This window comes from Nomascus leucogenys, chromosome 21 (assembly GCF_006542625.1).
Source record: "Nomascus leucogenys isolate Asia chromosome 21, Asia_NLE_v1, whole genome shotgun sequence".
NCBI lineage: Eukaryota > Metazoa > Chordata > Mammalia > Primates > Hylobatidae > Nomascus > Nomascus leucogenys.
In genome coordinates, this window is record NC_044401.1 from 43,434,105 (window position 1) to 43,450,749 (window position 16,645).

The 16,645-nt window shown below is 37.4% G+C and overlaps 1 protein-coding gene across 1 annotated transcript in view; it reads left to right on the forward strand.

Moving 5' to 3' along the window:
- Positions 1–16,645, forward strand: part of SLC49A4 (solute carrier family 49 member 4) — an 83,289-nt gene that overhangs the window by 52,642 nt on the left and 14,002 nt on the right. The window contains exons 6-7 of the mRNA XM_030801768.1: positions 6,026–6,093; positions 9,789–9,916. Of these exons, the coding sequence (XP_030657628.1) occupies positions 6,026–6,093; positions 9,789–9,916 (196 nt within the window). The remainder of the gene's footprint in view (positions 1–6,025; positions 6,094–9,788; positions 9,917–16,645) is intronic.

The following is a 16,645-nucleotide window of genomic DNA, read 5'->3' on the forward strand; positions in this document are numbered from 1 at the left end:
ATGTCTTTTGTCTCCAAAGTTGATATACTAAGAGTGATGTGAAAATAGTCATAAAAGCAAGATAGTTCATGGCAAAGATATCTTGGGGTAAATGCTGCAACTGCAAAAGTGCCTCTGGCGAGTATTCTCAGGGCAAACAGGAAAAGGATTAAATCTTTAATCCATTTTGAGTTGATTTTTTTTTTTTTTTTTTTGAGACAGCATCTTGCTCTGTTGCCCAGGCTGGAGTGCAGTGGCAGAAGCATGGCTCACTGGAGCCTCAACTTCTTGGGTTTAAATGATCCTCCCACCCCAGCCACCCAAGTAGCTAGGGCTACAGGTGCACACCACCATGCCCAGCTAATTTTTTCAAGTTTTGTTGAGATGAAGTCTCTGTGTTTCCCAGGCTGGTCTCGAACTCCTGAGCTCAAACAGTCCTTACACTTTGGCCTCCCAAAGTGTGGGCCATGTCGGGCCATCTTTGTGTTTTAATTGGAGTACTTAGTGCATTTATATTTAATACAATTACTGACAAGTTTGGGTTTAGACCTGCCATCTTACTATTGGTCTTTATTTTGTTCAGCCCTGTCTATTCTTTTTGTCCTCTTTCCTACCTTCTGGATTAAGTATTTTTTATTACTTTAATTTCCCCCCACTCTATTAGCTTGGCAGTTATAGACTATTCTATTTAATGATTACCCTAAAAAGTACAGAATGCACACTTGACTTATCAAATTAGAATTTTACCTTTTCTAGGATAATCTAAGGTTTCTAGAACCCTTTAACTTCATTTAACCCTCTCCCATCTTTCGGGCTATTACTGTCATATATTTTAACTGCACAAGACATTGTTGTTTACACAGTTGATATTCATTGACTCGAATTTATCTTCATGTTTACTCATTTTGTTCTTTATTTCTTTAATCTTCAGTCTTCAAATCTGTAATCATTTTTCTTCTATCAAAAGAGCACCCATTAGTGTTTTTGTTTGTTTATTGTACAGGTCTGTGGGTGACAAATTCTTTAGTTTGGGGTTTGCATTTTATTGTGTTGTTTGTTTTGGTCTAAAAATGTCTTCATTTTTAGAGTTTTTCTGTTGTTAGGCATAGAATTGTTGGTTGACAGTCATTGTCTTTTGGTTCTTTGAAAAAAGAATTCTATTTTCTTCTGGCTTCCATTGTTTTTTGTTTTGTTTTTGTTTTTGTTTTTGTTTTTGAGACGATTTCCATTGTTTTAATTAAGAAGTTAGCGCTCAAATTTAAAAGCTGGCTGCTTTAAGATTTTCTGTTTATCATTGATTTCAGCAGTTTTGCTTTGATATGATATAACTAGGTGGCATTTTTTTTCTAAAGTTATTCTACTTGAGGTTTACACAACTTACTGAATGTTGTCTTGTTAGCTTGATGTCTCTCATTAATTTCTGAAAATTTCTAGTCAGTGTCTCGTCAAAGCTTGTGCTCTGTTTTCTCTAATTTCTTTTGGGTATTCTAACTATATACATTATACCTTTACACTGTATTCTCTGTGTCTCTTTTGCCTTTCGTTTCTTCTCCCACCCACTTTTTTTTTGTTATGACATATTCTTTTTCCTTTCTATGCGTCAGACTGGATATTTTAGCTATCTTTTCTTCCAACTCACTATTTCAGTTTTCAACTCTGTCAAATATGCTATTAAATTCATCTATGAGTTACTTTAAATTTTATAAAATTTGTCTTTGGTTCTTTTTTTTTTTTTTTTTTTTTTTGGTATGGAGTCTTGCCCTGTCACCCAGGCTGGAGTGCAGCGGCATGATCAGCTCACTGCAACCTCTGCCTCCCGGGTTCGAGCAGTCCTCCTGCCTCAGCCTCCCCAGTAGCTGGGACTACAGGCACACACAACCATACCCAGCTCATTTTTGTATTTTCAGTAGAGACGGGGTTTCGCCATGTTAGCCAGTCTGGTCTCGAACTCTTGACTTCAGGTGATTCGCCTACTTTGGCTTCCCAAAGTGCTGGGATTAACGGTATGAGCCACCACGCCTGGCCTGGCTTTGGTTCTTTTTTATAGTTGACAGATTTCAGTAGAAATGCTTGGTCTTATTTTTTTTCTCTATTACAAATAGTTATTTCAAATTTGTATCTCTTAATTCCATTATCTTGGTCCCTTGTAGGTCTATTTATATGTTTGATATTTAGTAATTTTAAAAAATCTCTTTATGCATTCAGTTATTTTTTATTGAGTTCTAGCCATAGTACATGAAAAGCTGTGGAGATAATTTAAGTATCAAGATGATACTGTTTTCCTTCAGACAGAATTTATATTTTTTCTGGCAGGAGTCTGGGAATCACCTTAATCTAGTTTCAGAGCTTGAGATTACTTAAAGCTGGGCTTTAGTCCCTCAGGAGGCTGTTCCATTTCTAGTTCCTCCTACTCTTAGGTGTAGCCCTTCAGAGTGCCCAGTTAAAACCCGGGGTTTTTACAAGGCCACCCCACAGCAGGCCCTAAACTCATATTTTTTCTTCTAGGTCAATGAGGCTGTCAGTAACTTCTCAGTCCCTTAGCCACCTTGTCTGAAATTAGCAGACAACCCTAAAGGAAAATTGTCTCCAAATACCGTGCTTATCTCTTCAGATTATCTTCCCATCCTAGATCATGGTTTCAGAATTCTGGATTATTTTCTTGGCTCTCTGATGGCTTCAGATAAAATTTTCCCCGGATTTTCTATTTCTCAACCAGAATACTAATCTAAATTACCTAGTGTACGTGTCTTAGTCTGTTCAGACTTCCACAACAAAATACTTTAGACTGGGTAATTTATAAACCATAGAAATTTATTTCTCACAGTTCTGGAGGCTAGAAAGTCCAAGATCAAGGTGCCAACTCATTTATATCTGGTGAGGGCTCACTCTCTGCTGCCAAGATGGCACCTTATTGCTGCATTCTCATGTGGCAAAGGGGCAAGGCAGTTCCCTTCAACCTCTTTTATAAGGGCACTCATCCCTTAATTACCTCCTAAAGGCCCCCACCTCTTAATATGATCACTTTAGGGATTAAGTTCCAACATATGAATTTGTGGGGGACACCAACATTCAGACCATAGCAGCACCTTTACTATAAGAAGAAAACCTTCCTTTAGTTTTCTGACCTGTTTTTCTGGATGGCAGGTATTCCAAGTATGCTCAGTTCTGTTAAGGAAAAGTGTAGCACCCATTTAAATGATATTGATTTTGATTGGGTATGGTGGCTCGTGCCTGTTATCCCAGCACTTTGGGAGGGTGAAGCAGGTGGATCACTTGAGCTCAGGAATTCAAGACCAGCCTGGGCAACATGGCAAAATCCTATCTCCACCAAAAATACAAAAAATTAGCTGGGCGTGGTAGCACACGCCTGTAATCTCAGCTACTTGGGAGTCTGAGGTGAGAGGATCACTTGAGCCCAGGAGGTGGAGGCTGCAGTGAGCCAAGATCGCACCACTGTACTCCGGCCTGGGTGACAGAGTAAGGCCCCATGTCACTCACACAAAAAATGATATTGATTTGGCAGATCTGTGCTTCATGTTGTAAACCCTAAGAAGTCCTTCCAAGTATCTTTCTTGGTACAAACTGAGAGATACAGAGACCCTGAATCATATCAGTTATTAAATAAAGTAGAATTTAAAATTAAATGAAAGCAATTTTTTTAATTTGTAAGTTAAATATTGGGTAGAATTGTATTAACTAGGGCAAATGTCATGAACAAAGCAAGTAGAAAAGTACAAAATGTTCTGAAAGTACCACCATCAGTACAGCCAGATGTGCAGTGGTCCTTAACCTAGAGCATGATGCCACTCACCTAGAGGATAGAAGGAAGTGTTTGTGGGAGCCTAGTGGGCATTGGATTATAGATACCAAATGCGCTACAATGAAAGGGGTGGTCCTACAGAACAGAGAATTCTCTTGCCTCAAATGCCAATAGTATGAAAAACTATAGAGAGATAATTTAAGCTTCAGGATGTTATCTTTCTCCTGAGAGTCTTCATGTTTGCTTCTGGCAGCAAACACCAACAGAGCAAAAGACTCATATAAAGTTACTGTATCACTTAGAGTAGGCTATGCTCCTGGGAGAAGTAGACCTCTAAAATTCTGAGACTTAAGAAAAATTTGTCATTCACATTGCAATCTGGGACAGCGTGTGTAATCTAGGACAGTTGTCCACAGTTTGGACAGCTCTTTTGCTCACACTGATTTAAGAGACCGAGGCTGCTTCCATTTGTATTCTCTTCTGTCCCCTAGGACCTTGTCATTATATGCATGGGTGCAGCTGGGCAGCTACATCCAGATTGCAGCTGGCAGGAAGGGAGAGAAAGCATGGAGGAGGCATACACCTTCTTCCAAGTTCTAACCTGGAGGTGGCACACTTCACTTATGCTCACTTCCGTTAATGAGAACTGACACATGGTCATCTGTTCCAGCTAGGAAATGGGACATGTCATCTAGCTAAGTACCCAGGTAGAAGAAGAAATCGTTTGGTGGACAGCTGGCAATCCCTGTCACAAGTGTAATGAAAAATATGACTCGAAGGCTGGGCGCGGTGGCTCACGCCTGTAGTCCCAGCACTTTGGGAGGCCAAGGCAGCAGATCACGAGGTCAGGAGATCGAGACCATCCTGGCTAACATGGTGAAACCCCGTCTCTACTAAAAAAATACAAAAAATTAGCTGGGCGTGGTGGCGGGCGCCTGTAGTCCCAGCTACTCAGGAGGCTGAGGCAGGAGAATGGTGTGAACCCGGGAGGTGGAGCTTACAGTGAGCCGAGATCGTGCCACTGCACTCCAGCCTGGGCGACAGAGCAAGACTGTCTCAAAAAAAAAAACAAAAAAGGAAAAAAGAAAAATATGACTCGAAAAACAATAAAAGGTAGAAGCTAGTTTGGACAATGCTCAAGTGCCAGGTCAAGTTTGGACTTTGTCCTGTAACCACAAGGAAAGCCAGTAACTATTTCCGAGCAGGGACACGGAATGCTTAGGATAATTATTCTGGCAACAGTGAGCAAAATAGATTGTGAAGACCATTTAAGAAGCTCTTACAGGGGTCAAGAAGTAAGAAGATAATAAAAGCAAGCATGATGGTCATGGGAAAGAGAAAGAGGAGGCAAGATGTACCAGTATTATTAGAGACATGAAATTTCATTCATAACAACTAACATGTATTGAGCACTTTACATTTATTAACTTATTTAACCCTCAGAAACACTTTATTATCCCCATTCCACTCATGCAGGAACTGAGACCTAGAGTATGAATTGGGACAGAAGCCAAGTCATAATAAGAGTTAAAGATACAGGAGTGATGAGGAATGTAGGCAGCATTCGTAGATTGCTGTGAAAAAATGTGGCCACACAAGCAGGAAAGAGACAAGATAGATGGAGCAGCCTCATCAGTTAGTAATAATAATAACAGCTAATGTTTATTGAGCACTTCCTATGTCCTGGCCACTGATCTGGGTACTGTATACAAATGATCTCATTTAATCCATTTTACAGGTAAAAAGACATAATTTGCCCAGAGTCACACAGTTAGTAAATGACAGGGCTGGAAATGTTTTCTCAAGAGGGGAACAAGCTATACGTTTGAAACCCAGCTCAACTTCTTTTTCTCTATCTACTCTCTTGCTCAGACCCACATTTCCCCCTGCCTTCCATCTCCTGATACATTTTTAGTTGTTGCCCCATGTTTTAGCATCTAATTATTACCTAGTAGTTTCCTATGTTGGTTATATTTTAACTTTTTCAGGCTGTGACTATCTTCCATCCTTCTCTTATTTTAAGAGTTCCTAGTCCAATATTAGGCATGTAGTACATACATGAAAAATATTTGTTTGACGACATTTATTATTTTGTTGACTTCAATATTCCAATAAAAAGTTAATTAGGGACATATTTTCTTAGATGTTTGTATACATTAGTTACACATGAATTCTTTTATTTCATCCATTTAGCTATTAACATTGATTATAGAGGACTTTTTTTCATTCCTTTTATATTGCAATATGATCATCTTGTATTAAATGTGTCTGCTTCTTTCTTAACAGGTAGATGCTGGCTGGATTGGATTTTGGTCTATAGTTGGAGGCTGTGTTGTTGGAATAGCTATGGCAAGGTGAGAATGTTTTGTTAAACTTGTGAGTGGACAGAGGAAGGGGACAAAAAGCCTAAAGATAAATAAACATTACAATTCAGGGAAAAGTAAAACAAGCAAAGGTCAGAAAGGGGTACTTGTTCAGACTACAAGAAAATTCACATTCACATGGAGTTACTGCTAACAGGCCGGGCACAGCAGCTCATGCCTATAACCTATCGCTTTGGGAGGCCGAGGCAGGCAGATCACCTGAGGTCAGGAGTTCAAGACCAGCCTGGCCAACATGGCAAAACCCTGTCTCTACTAAAAATACAAAATTAGCTGGGTGTGGTGATTAGCGCCTGTAGCCCCAGCTACCAGGGAGGCTGAGGCAGGAGAATTGCTTGAACCCCGGGAGGCAGAGGTTGCAGTGAGCTGTGATTGCACCACTGCTCTCCAGCCTGGGCAATAGAGTGAGACTCCATCTCAAAAAAAAAAAAAAAAAAAAGAATTTGCTGCTGTAAGAAAGTTTCTCTGGAGTAGTCCCTTCCTCAAGTGTTTTTTTTTGGAGACTGGAAATGTATTTCCAGTGTAATTAAGCTGCCTCTTTCTGTATTATTGGAGAACAACATCTACAAATGGAGACCAAAAAAGGTAATATAATAATAAAGACAAATTAATAGACATGGAGACTAAAAGGGTTGAGAAGACATCATTTGTAAAAGTGTCAATAGAACTTTCCATGAACAGGCAGTGTTCTGATTAGCAGATATTATTTATTTATGGTCTTTTTTGGCAGGTATTTTCCTATGGTTATCCCTTTTTGATGCAAAATGTCTGTGAAGACTTTCAGTTTCATCACACTGTCTTTGATCATAACCTGTTACAACAACACATTGTTAGAATGAGTCAGAAGAAGGAAAAAGGTCCTGTTCGTTCTAAAAAAAAAAAAAAAAAGGAAAAGAATTAAGTTGTTACTCCCTTAGGAAACTGCCTATAAAACTACTCTTGGTATTTCCAAAGAGATAATATTCATTCACTTCCCAAATCATTTTACTCTGCCCATAAACAAAATTAGGCAATCAACTTTACTATGAAGAGGATAATCTATATATTTGGGAAGATCAAATAAGACCCATATATCACCTCAATACCTAAATACTTGAATATAATTGATACGGGATAATGTTATACCTAGACTTCATTGTTCACATAGTGTTTCAGGGATATTGAAAGAATAAATTGAGACTGTAATTTCTGAATCACTTTATTTGAAGTGTTAAGTTAGGAAAATATAAGAAAACTAAAAGCTAAAGAAGCAGAAGGGGAATATAGTATTTGTATGAAATCACTGATACTAAAAATACATTGACCTGTCTTATTTTGACAAGAATCATACCTCATTTTTCTAGTTAAATCTCCAAGCCAATTATAGTGAGTCATTGATCACATCCTATTCTGAGCACCAAATTGGTCAAAGGGGGAACAATTATGTATCAAAAATGATGTCTCAAATGCTCCTTTCTCATTATTTTCCTTCTATACCCCTTAATTTCAACTAGATATAGATATAACTAAAGGGAAAAGTTAGAATGAGGACTTTTCTGCTTTTAATTTGTTGAAATGGAAGTTCTAAAAAAAATAGTACCCTCACTCTGGGATCTGAAGTCAATTTCAGTTATCTCCTAGCCCTAAAATCAACTTTAAAATTACTCTCCTAACACCATTTTTTGGGGTTCCCTAGGACAGCGCTACCTTGTAGACATACATGAGTGCTTTGGGTGATATTTCTGTAATTAAAGACCGCTATTAAAGATACTTCTTGGTCCTAATAATACACTTCAGTGGTATCAGCCTATTCGAAAGGACTGGGTCTCCAAAAATAGCAGACTACAGCTGTCAGTTTATTCTTGTATGATCAGTTTCTGTGAAACTTTCTTGCAATTCAACTCTGATTTGTACTAAAAACCTGTTTTATTCTCTTATACCTTGTCATCTCTGTATCTGACAAATAAGTTTATGCAGCATACCAAAATGTAAATCTGAAAACTGTTAGGTAAGCGTGGGATTAAAACAGTCTTTTGGATTTTCTTGAGGAACATTTTGTAAAGCTGTGGAAACTTTTTCAGCATACATAAGAATTTTCTGCTTGAGGACAAATTTAAGTCACTGGGCAAAAGTGCATTAATTTTTCCCACCAAAAGATGGCATCAGCTCTCATAGGAAATCATTTTATTCTAGAAAACACAAACATGATTAACCATATCATGTCAAATAAGTACAAAACAGAAGATAGTATTCAAAGTTTTAAGAAGGACAGTCACATAATTACAATAGAAATGTAAATCAACTTTAGAAATTTAAAAGTGAAGAGAATATAGTAAATGTCGTATTTGAGATGGGATCAGCTATTCTACAACAGGAACGATTCTGAAGGATGGAATAAATTGTGCAGCCAGAGGATTGTGCCTGTACAATCAGCAGTTAATCCACAGGTGAGGAAAAGCAGCTGGCAAGTGGAAAATTTTTTTGGTATAGCTAAATGATAAGCATCTCTACCAGATGCCCTTTAGTTTCACGAAAACTCAAACATTAAAACTTAAAATGCTATAAAAGTCCCAAGTTTAGAAGAATAATATTCACTATTCCAGATGCTGTGTATGTTTTGTTCTCAGGAAGTTTACAGTCTGGTAGGGAAGACAAAAAATAAATGCAAAAACAAGACAATTTCCAATAGAGAAAGTGCTATGAAGAAATAAAATAGAAAGAGGAGGTGTGATGGGGAAAGACTTCTTCACTGAGCCCAGAGGGCCTTGTTGAACTGAGACCTGAATGACCTGAGGGGTAAACAGGAGTAAGACATGTGAAGATCCGGGTGGTACCAGCATTCCAGGCAGACAGAACAAGTACGGAAGCTACATATTGCTGTGGTAAGCAACCATGGCATATATGAGAAACAGAAACATGCCATCCAACTGGAGAACAGCAGGAAAATAGAGAGCAGGGCCAGGCAGCAGGTCACATAGGACCTCAGAGGCTCTGGTGTAGGCATCTGTGTTTGTTCTCTAAGTGAGTTTGAATTTTGAGAGAGATCTTTGCAAGTTCGTGTCAACAAATTAGCCTGATTTTCAAAACTAAGATATGTTCATTATAGAATGTTTGGAAAGTATAGAAAAATATAAAGAAAATGACAGTGGCACTTAACTCAGAATCAACCGGGCATGGTGGCTCATGCCTGTAATACCAGCACTTGGAGAGGCTGAGGTGGGAGGATCCTTGAGCCCAGGAGTTCAAGACCAGTCTGAGCAACATAGAGAAACCCTGTCTGTACAAAAAAAAAATGATAATAATTAGCCCAGCTACTCAGCAGTTTGAGGTGGAAGGATTGCTTGAGCCTGGGAGGTTGAGGCTGCAGTGAGCCATGATCACATCACTACACTCCAGCCGGGCAATGGTGAGATCCTGTCTCTTAAAAAAAAAAAATAAGTAAACACTCAGAATATATCCTATAAATTATAGATCCTGAACAAAGATGCCATTTTTTGTGTTTTGTAAGAGAGAAAAAAATTATCACAAAGTAACATCATACAAGAAAATTTGTTTTTAAAAAACACAGAAAACTGTCTTTTAAAAGAATACATGGAAAATTCCTCAAGTAGTTGTTAATGAAAGTGTGTCATTTGTTTAAATAGTATTTTTAAGTCCCACTAGAATTTATAGAGCATTTTTGTTTTTAGGTTTGCAGATTTTATCAGGGGTATGCTGAAACTAATTCTTCTCCTCCTGTTTTCTGGAGCTACACTGTCATCCACGTGGTTCACGCTGACCTGTTTGAACAGCATCACACACCTACCTTTAACCACAGGTAAGCATAGGCTATTTTTGAACTTTTAATAAATATTTTCATTCACAGAAGTGTACATAACTCTGACAGTAGGACTTCTTCTTGCTTTCTGTAAGTAATTGTTAAATATACAAAAAAGTTTCTCTTGTCCAGTCATCAAACCTTTATCTTAAGAGTCCAAAAAATAACTAAAAATATTTTAATTGGTATTTTTCGTATGGAAAAGAAGTATAATCTTTAGCATTAACACATAGAGCATGGAAATGCTTACATTTGTTTAAAATTCCTATCAGAACATAATCCAAAGATTTTTATCTTGGTTATAGTCATTATATCACTGTTAAATAATAATAATAATAATTAACAAAGGCAAAAAACTATGGTATACTTCAGTAAAATTATTTGAACCAGCCCCTATAGGTTTATTTTACGTTTAGTTTTATTCCATCATTAATACAAAGCAAAACTTACTGGAAATACCTGTTGAAAGTATATTACAGCCAGCTTACTTAGCTTATCTAATGGACCTGAAACATTTTTAGTTGCTGTTGTTTTTGTTGTCATTGTTAATATCATCAATTCAGAGTCTATTTTCTATTGCTGCTATAAAAGTTATGCAAATTTAGAACATAAAACAACGGAAATTTATTATCTTACATTTCTGTAGAGTAGAAGTTCAACACAGGTCTCACCGGGCTAAAATCAAAATGTGAACAGACTCTAGGGAAGAATCTTTTTCCTTGCCTTTTCCAACTTCTAGAGATCACCCACATTCCTTGTTTATGGCTCTGTCCTCTGCCTTCAGAGCCAGCAACCTTGGGTCAAGTCCTTTTCATGTTGCATTATCTGTGCCTTTCTTCCATTGTTACATCTGCTTCTGAACCCTTCCCTTCTGCCTTTCTCTTTCTTCCTCTTCCACTTTTAAGGATGCTTATGATTACATTGGACCCACCAAGATAATTTGGAAAAGTCTGTCAATTTTAAGGCCAGCTGATTAGCAACCTTAGTCCCATTTCAGCCTTAATCCCCTTTGTCTTATAAAATAACATATTCATAAATTCCAGAGATTGTCATGAATATCTTTAGGGGAGGGAGGGCATTACTCTGCCTACCATGGGATCTTTTAAAAATTACTATGACAGATTATTTTTGGCTTATAAACCAGAGACTCTGTCATTGCTCCATCCTTTCTTCCAGCAAAATATTAAGATGCATATTTTATATTATTTGCAAGTAATATTCAGCCACCTTTCACATTATATATTTAATTATAGGATTATTTGGTAGATTGTAAGATTGTAACAGTCATTTATAACAAGCATTTATGTGAGTAGAAATAAATGAGAGTCTGAAAGTGACTCCATGGGGACCTATTGCCCAATGGCATGTATGTTCCATGGGAATCTTTGAGAAGGCAGGTGTTTTTTGGTCTACATTATATGTAAGGAATATCCCAATTTGGATCTCTATACTCTGTAATAAAAGAACCAGCAGTTTACACATCAGAGGCATCAAATCTTTCAAGTACAGCCATTTATTTGGGATTTTCTACCACTTTTACCGTGATAATAGGGCAAGGGGATAAGATTGCCCTATACTCAAAATTAGCAACCTCTGCACCAAGCCAGCCACCCTAGAGTGCCTCAGTAAGCTCACAAGGGCAGCACAGGGATCCGCAACATCTGTCAGATACTGGTTGAACCTCTAGTTCAGAGAAGTTCCCGGTTTCAGCATTAGATTCTGCTGCATTCTTTTTGATGACATCGTATCTTTGCAAAGTAATGTTTTTGGCGGTTGCTGTGATAAAAAGGAAGTACCACACAAAAATTAGTGTGGAACACAAAATGAGGGTGGGGGGTATCCAATCTGATTCCAAAACTTTTATAAGTCTTGCAGTGTGCATCAGTGCACACATCTCATCAATAAGTAATTGTGGTTCTTTAAGGATGAAATAAAAATATATTTCTTTCAGCTTATGGGTATTTTTTTAACAGCTACTAAATTGTTAGGACATATAATACATGTTATTAAATAGTTTGAACCAAATGATGTGATTAATGGGATTGTTAGCTGTTTCTTTTGGCCTTGGAACACTGCGAAAAAATTACTGAGACACTAGGAGTGCTAAGAACAAAGAAGGCTTGGAAATCCTTGTTCTACACCATCCTGCCAACAGTCCCTCTTCTCTGTACACATGCTTTGCCTGGAAAACCCAGTTGTCCAAAGTAATAATTAGATACAGAGTAAAATACTGTGCACGGTTGTACATGCTGGCATCCTACATTGGGGTTTTGAACAATTTTGGCAAGTATTCTCAGCCAGAGCCAGAATTTTTTAAAAATTTTATTCTGGTATAACTTCATAATTTAGCAGTTGTACAACATTCTGGTGGAACAGTCTTAGTTTACAGCTCTTCTTATGGCATTACATTCAGATTTTTTTGTGTGATACTGTATGTCAAGTTAGCATCTGTGAGATTGTACAAGAACACAGTCATGAGTACATAAAGAACAGATTTCTTTCCCTTGAATTAAGTGTAGCATTTTTATTACAAGATAGTACATTCCATTTAATTTTATGTATTTTCAATTTAATGTGATAACAGCTTTATCTCTGGATGGAAGATTAAGAATGAATTTAATTTTTTAATCTCTTTTTTTTGGTCTGGATTTGTATGAGCATGTTGTAATTTTATAATCAGGGGAAAATGTATTTGAAAATTATACATCTTTTAAATCTTAAAATTGATGTGATTGACCCTAGTCAAGACCATACTTTACCAGTCTGGTATTGAAAACAATTATGTTGGACAGAAAGGAAAGCAGAATTCTAAATTAAGTTAAGGCCAGAATTGAAAGATAGAGTTGATGTGGCCACCTTAACAACCACAGAATTTATAAGTTCTACTGTTGTTTTCAATTGCAAGTAAGTTTTTGAATGTCACTTAGATACTCTTGAAAGATATATTTTTACCTTACAAGCACACTGGGTTAAAGACTAGATTTGTCCACATTCCTTCTCTGAATTATAGCAGGTTTTTGTCTCTCTCCCCTAATACTACTTAATAGTTACTTGGGTATATATGTCTTATCTTCCCTACCAGTCTGAAAATCTGGAGCATGGTTTTGTGCCAACTCCCACTGTGGAACCTAGCACAGGCCCTGAAGAAGGAGTGAATGAATGAATGAAGTATATGTTATCTCCATTTGAGCCACAGTAAACATTACTTGTTGCCAATGGTAGTCAGCAGTTGTGGTCACTCTTATTCAGCACTTGCTGTAGGAAGGTAGAAGGGCATGTTTTAAATGGAACAAGAGAATTTGAATAAATCTGTCACAGATACCCTTACAAGCCTTGTAACCAAATCTGATCTAATTCCTTTTAAGTAAAAGAGGTTTCATGAAAGGAAACTTACTACAAAATCTAATTATAGACAAATCTATACCTTTAGGCTGGTATTTAAAGTCCATAATGGCAAATTCATGTTTCTTTTTTGCTAGTCATTCCTGTTTAATCAGGAAAATATCTAGTCTTTTTCCTCTTTCCTAGCAAACTTAGAATTTCTTTTATGGCTTTTTGTATATCAGAAGAATCTACATGAAATGTATTTGTAAATATATGTATTAATTTAAACTGTTTAATAAATGGAAAGCAAGTTAATTTTGTTCAACCCGTGTGTTATAAGTGCTACTGCTGTCTCATTAAAACTTTGTCTTTTTTTTTTGAGACAGTCTCACTCTGTCACCCAGACTGGAGTGCAGTGGTGCAATTTCAGCTCACTACAACTTCCATTTCCCAGGTTTAAGTGATTCTCATGCCTCAGCCTCCCAAGTAGCTGGGATTACAGAAGTGAGTCACCACGCCCAACCTCATTAAAACTAAAACTTTTATTGCAATCTTTCTGTAGTTCACTGATTGTGATATTATTGTTACCATCTCTACAGAAGAAAAACTGGGTCATTCCAGTCTATTCCAGAGCATACTGTTTTGATACATTTACTTGCTTACATACATTCTCTTGGAGGCTTTTCCTTAGGGAAACTCAGAATATTTAAAATTGCATTATGTCTTTATTAATTGAAGTATTTAGAATAGGGCAAATAAATAACCTCATGACTAGATAACACGAGTTTCAAAATCTTGAAGTTTATGCAATAAACAAAATGTTGAAAACACATTATTCACCTTATCTGAGAACTAGATGTCTAGCAGCCCTGTTAGCCACAACTCACCAAGTCATTTTGTACTGAACAGATGAATGCTTTGAAAATGGCATTTTGAAAAATGTTAGCACTTTGTTGAGTTTACTGAAACAGTGTAATTTGACTGTTTGACAGAAGTTGCCTTGGGAGACATTATCTAATTTCATCTAAAGTTACTAGAATGCTATGACAGTGATATCAGAAACATGCTGGATGGGGGAGTAAGGAAGGACAACTAGCTAGACAGAAGCCCCCAGGGAGTGACAGCTGTCCACAAGGTGACTTCAAGTGTTATTTAAAGAAAGAAAACATACCCAGTTGTATTGAAAGGCATGCAACAGCTGGATCAGTGGCTTATGCCTATAAAACCAGCACTTTGGGAGGCCAAGGCCGTAGGATCACTTGAGGCCAGGAGTTTGAGATCAGCCTGAGCAACATAGTGAGGCCATGTCCCTACAAAAAATAAAAAAAATTACCAGATGTCATGGCATGTGCCTGTAATCTCAGCTATTCAGGGGGCTGAGGTGGGAGGATCACTGGAGCCTGGGAGTTCGAGGCTATAGTGAGCCATGACCACTGCACTCCAACCTGGATGACAGAGTGAGATCCTGTCTCTTAAAAAAAAAAAAAAAAAAGGCATTCAACATGTATAGCCTAGAGAATAATCCTCTTACTATATTTTCATGTATTTTGCCTCTGTTCTTAACTACTCTTTTCAATTTTATGGACTAAAACTGACAAAGTCTTGTGCTCATGACAGACTACTCAAGAAAGCAAAAATAGAATATGGATTAGAAGAAGAGAATGGATTTGTGAAAAATCTTAATGTAAGAATCATTAAATGCTGAGGAAGATCATATAATGTTTATCCATGGAGATTTTCAAGAAGAGAAATAAGTCTTCCAACAGATTCTGTGTTTCTTACAGTTAGAGGGCTTGACTAGGTGTCAGTGAGTGTTCCATGATTTAATAGTACCTTGCAGCAAAATATGCCTCATCTTCTTTTGGAACCGCAGTTGCATATACTGCATATTTTAATCAGCAGTAGATTATGAAGGCCACAGCAGTCACTTTTTTTTTAGGAAGAAATGTGATGCTGAGAGAAGAGGTACAGCTCAGTGATATAGAAATGTATATATCTGTGTGTGTACACGCATACATGTGTATTCTATGTGTTCAGCACGCTCAAAACCTATGAAAAAACTATGTAGTTAGCAAACACTGTGAGTGTTTCTTCTGGCTGCTTATTGTTTCTCTTTATATGTGCCTTCATTTGCAAAAGGCATATTTTCACTTTTTCAAGTTTAATTGGATTGTGAAATATTTGTAATAAAGAACTGATCTAATAATTCCCAGTTAACTTTCCTAACTTTATCGTGAAATAAAAGTTGAGTCAGTATGCACAATAATAAAAGTTTGTCCAGTAAAGTGTATTAATGTTATAAGCCTACCTTCAGGGAAATTTCTTGATTCTACTCCTTAAGATAATTTATAATAAAAATCTGTTGTGTTATTTTGTAATGCTACTTATTTCTTCATAAAACTGTAAACAAATCTTCTATTACTCTTTTCCACCAAGAAGCACCTACAAGTTTTTTGTTTTTTTGTTTTTCTTCTGAAACAGTCTCACTCTGTTGTCCAAGCTGGAGTGCACTGGCGCGACCTTGGCTCATGGCACCCTCAACCTCCCAGGCTGAAGCTATCCTCCCACCTCAGACTCCCAAGTTACTGACTACCGTGTGTGCCACCACGCCCAGCTAACTTTTGTTTTTTTTTTTTTTTTTTTTTTTTTTTGGTAGAGATGGGGTTTCGCCATGTTGTCCAGGCTGGTCTCGAACTCCTGAGCCTAAGCGATTCGCCCACCTTGGCCTTCCAAAATGTTGGGATTACATATGTGAGCTCCATGCCTGGCAAGATTTTTGTTTTTAATATCCTGGTTAAGTTCTCCTACCTACATGTATTTAAATTTGTTATTGATCTACTTAAATGAACTTTAGGCATCATCTAATATAATTTATCATTCAGTAAGTGATCTCTTCTATCACATCCCAGGTATATGTTCATCTGTCTACAACTTGAATATCTCCCACAAGAGAAGACATCACCTGTTTTGTTGTTAGCTCTGGGGCCTAGAACATTCATCCTCCCAGTGAGTTATAACTATTTGGAGTAACATAGCTCGCAGAGAACAAGTCAACTCCCTTTCTCTTCCACTGACAGCCCTCAAAACATTTGAAGACAGCTGTCATGTCTGACCTTAGCTTTTAATCTAACCATCCCCCCCACCACCCTGCCCCATTCTTAGAACCATTCCTCATCGGATGTGGATTCCACACCACTGACCTGCCAGATCACTCTTTTCTAAACCTATCATAGCTTGCTAGGGTCCTCCTTAAAAGATTTTACTAGAATTTAGCACACTTTTCCTGCAGCATTCAGCACCAAGGCGGTTGCTTTTCATGGTTAGACTTGCTTTTTTTTTTTTTGGAGAGAGGAATGTAATTATCATCTTAACACTGTGCATATAAATGGTTGCTGGGGCAGCAGG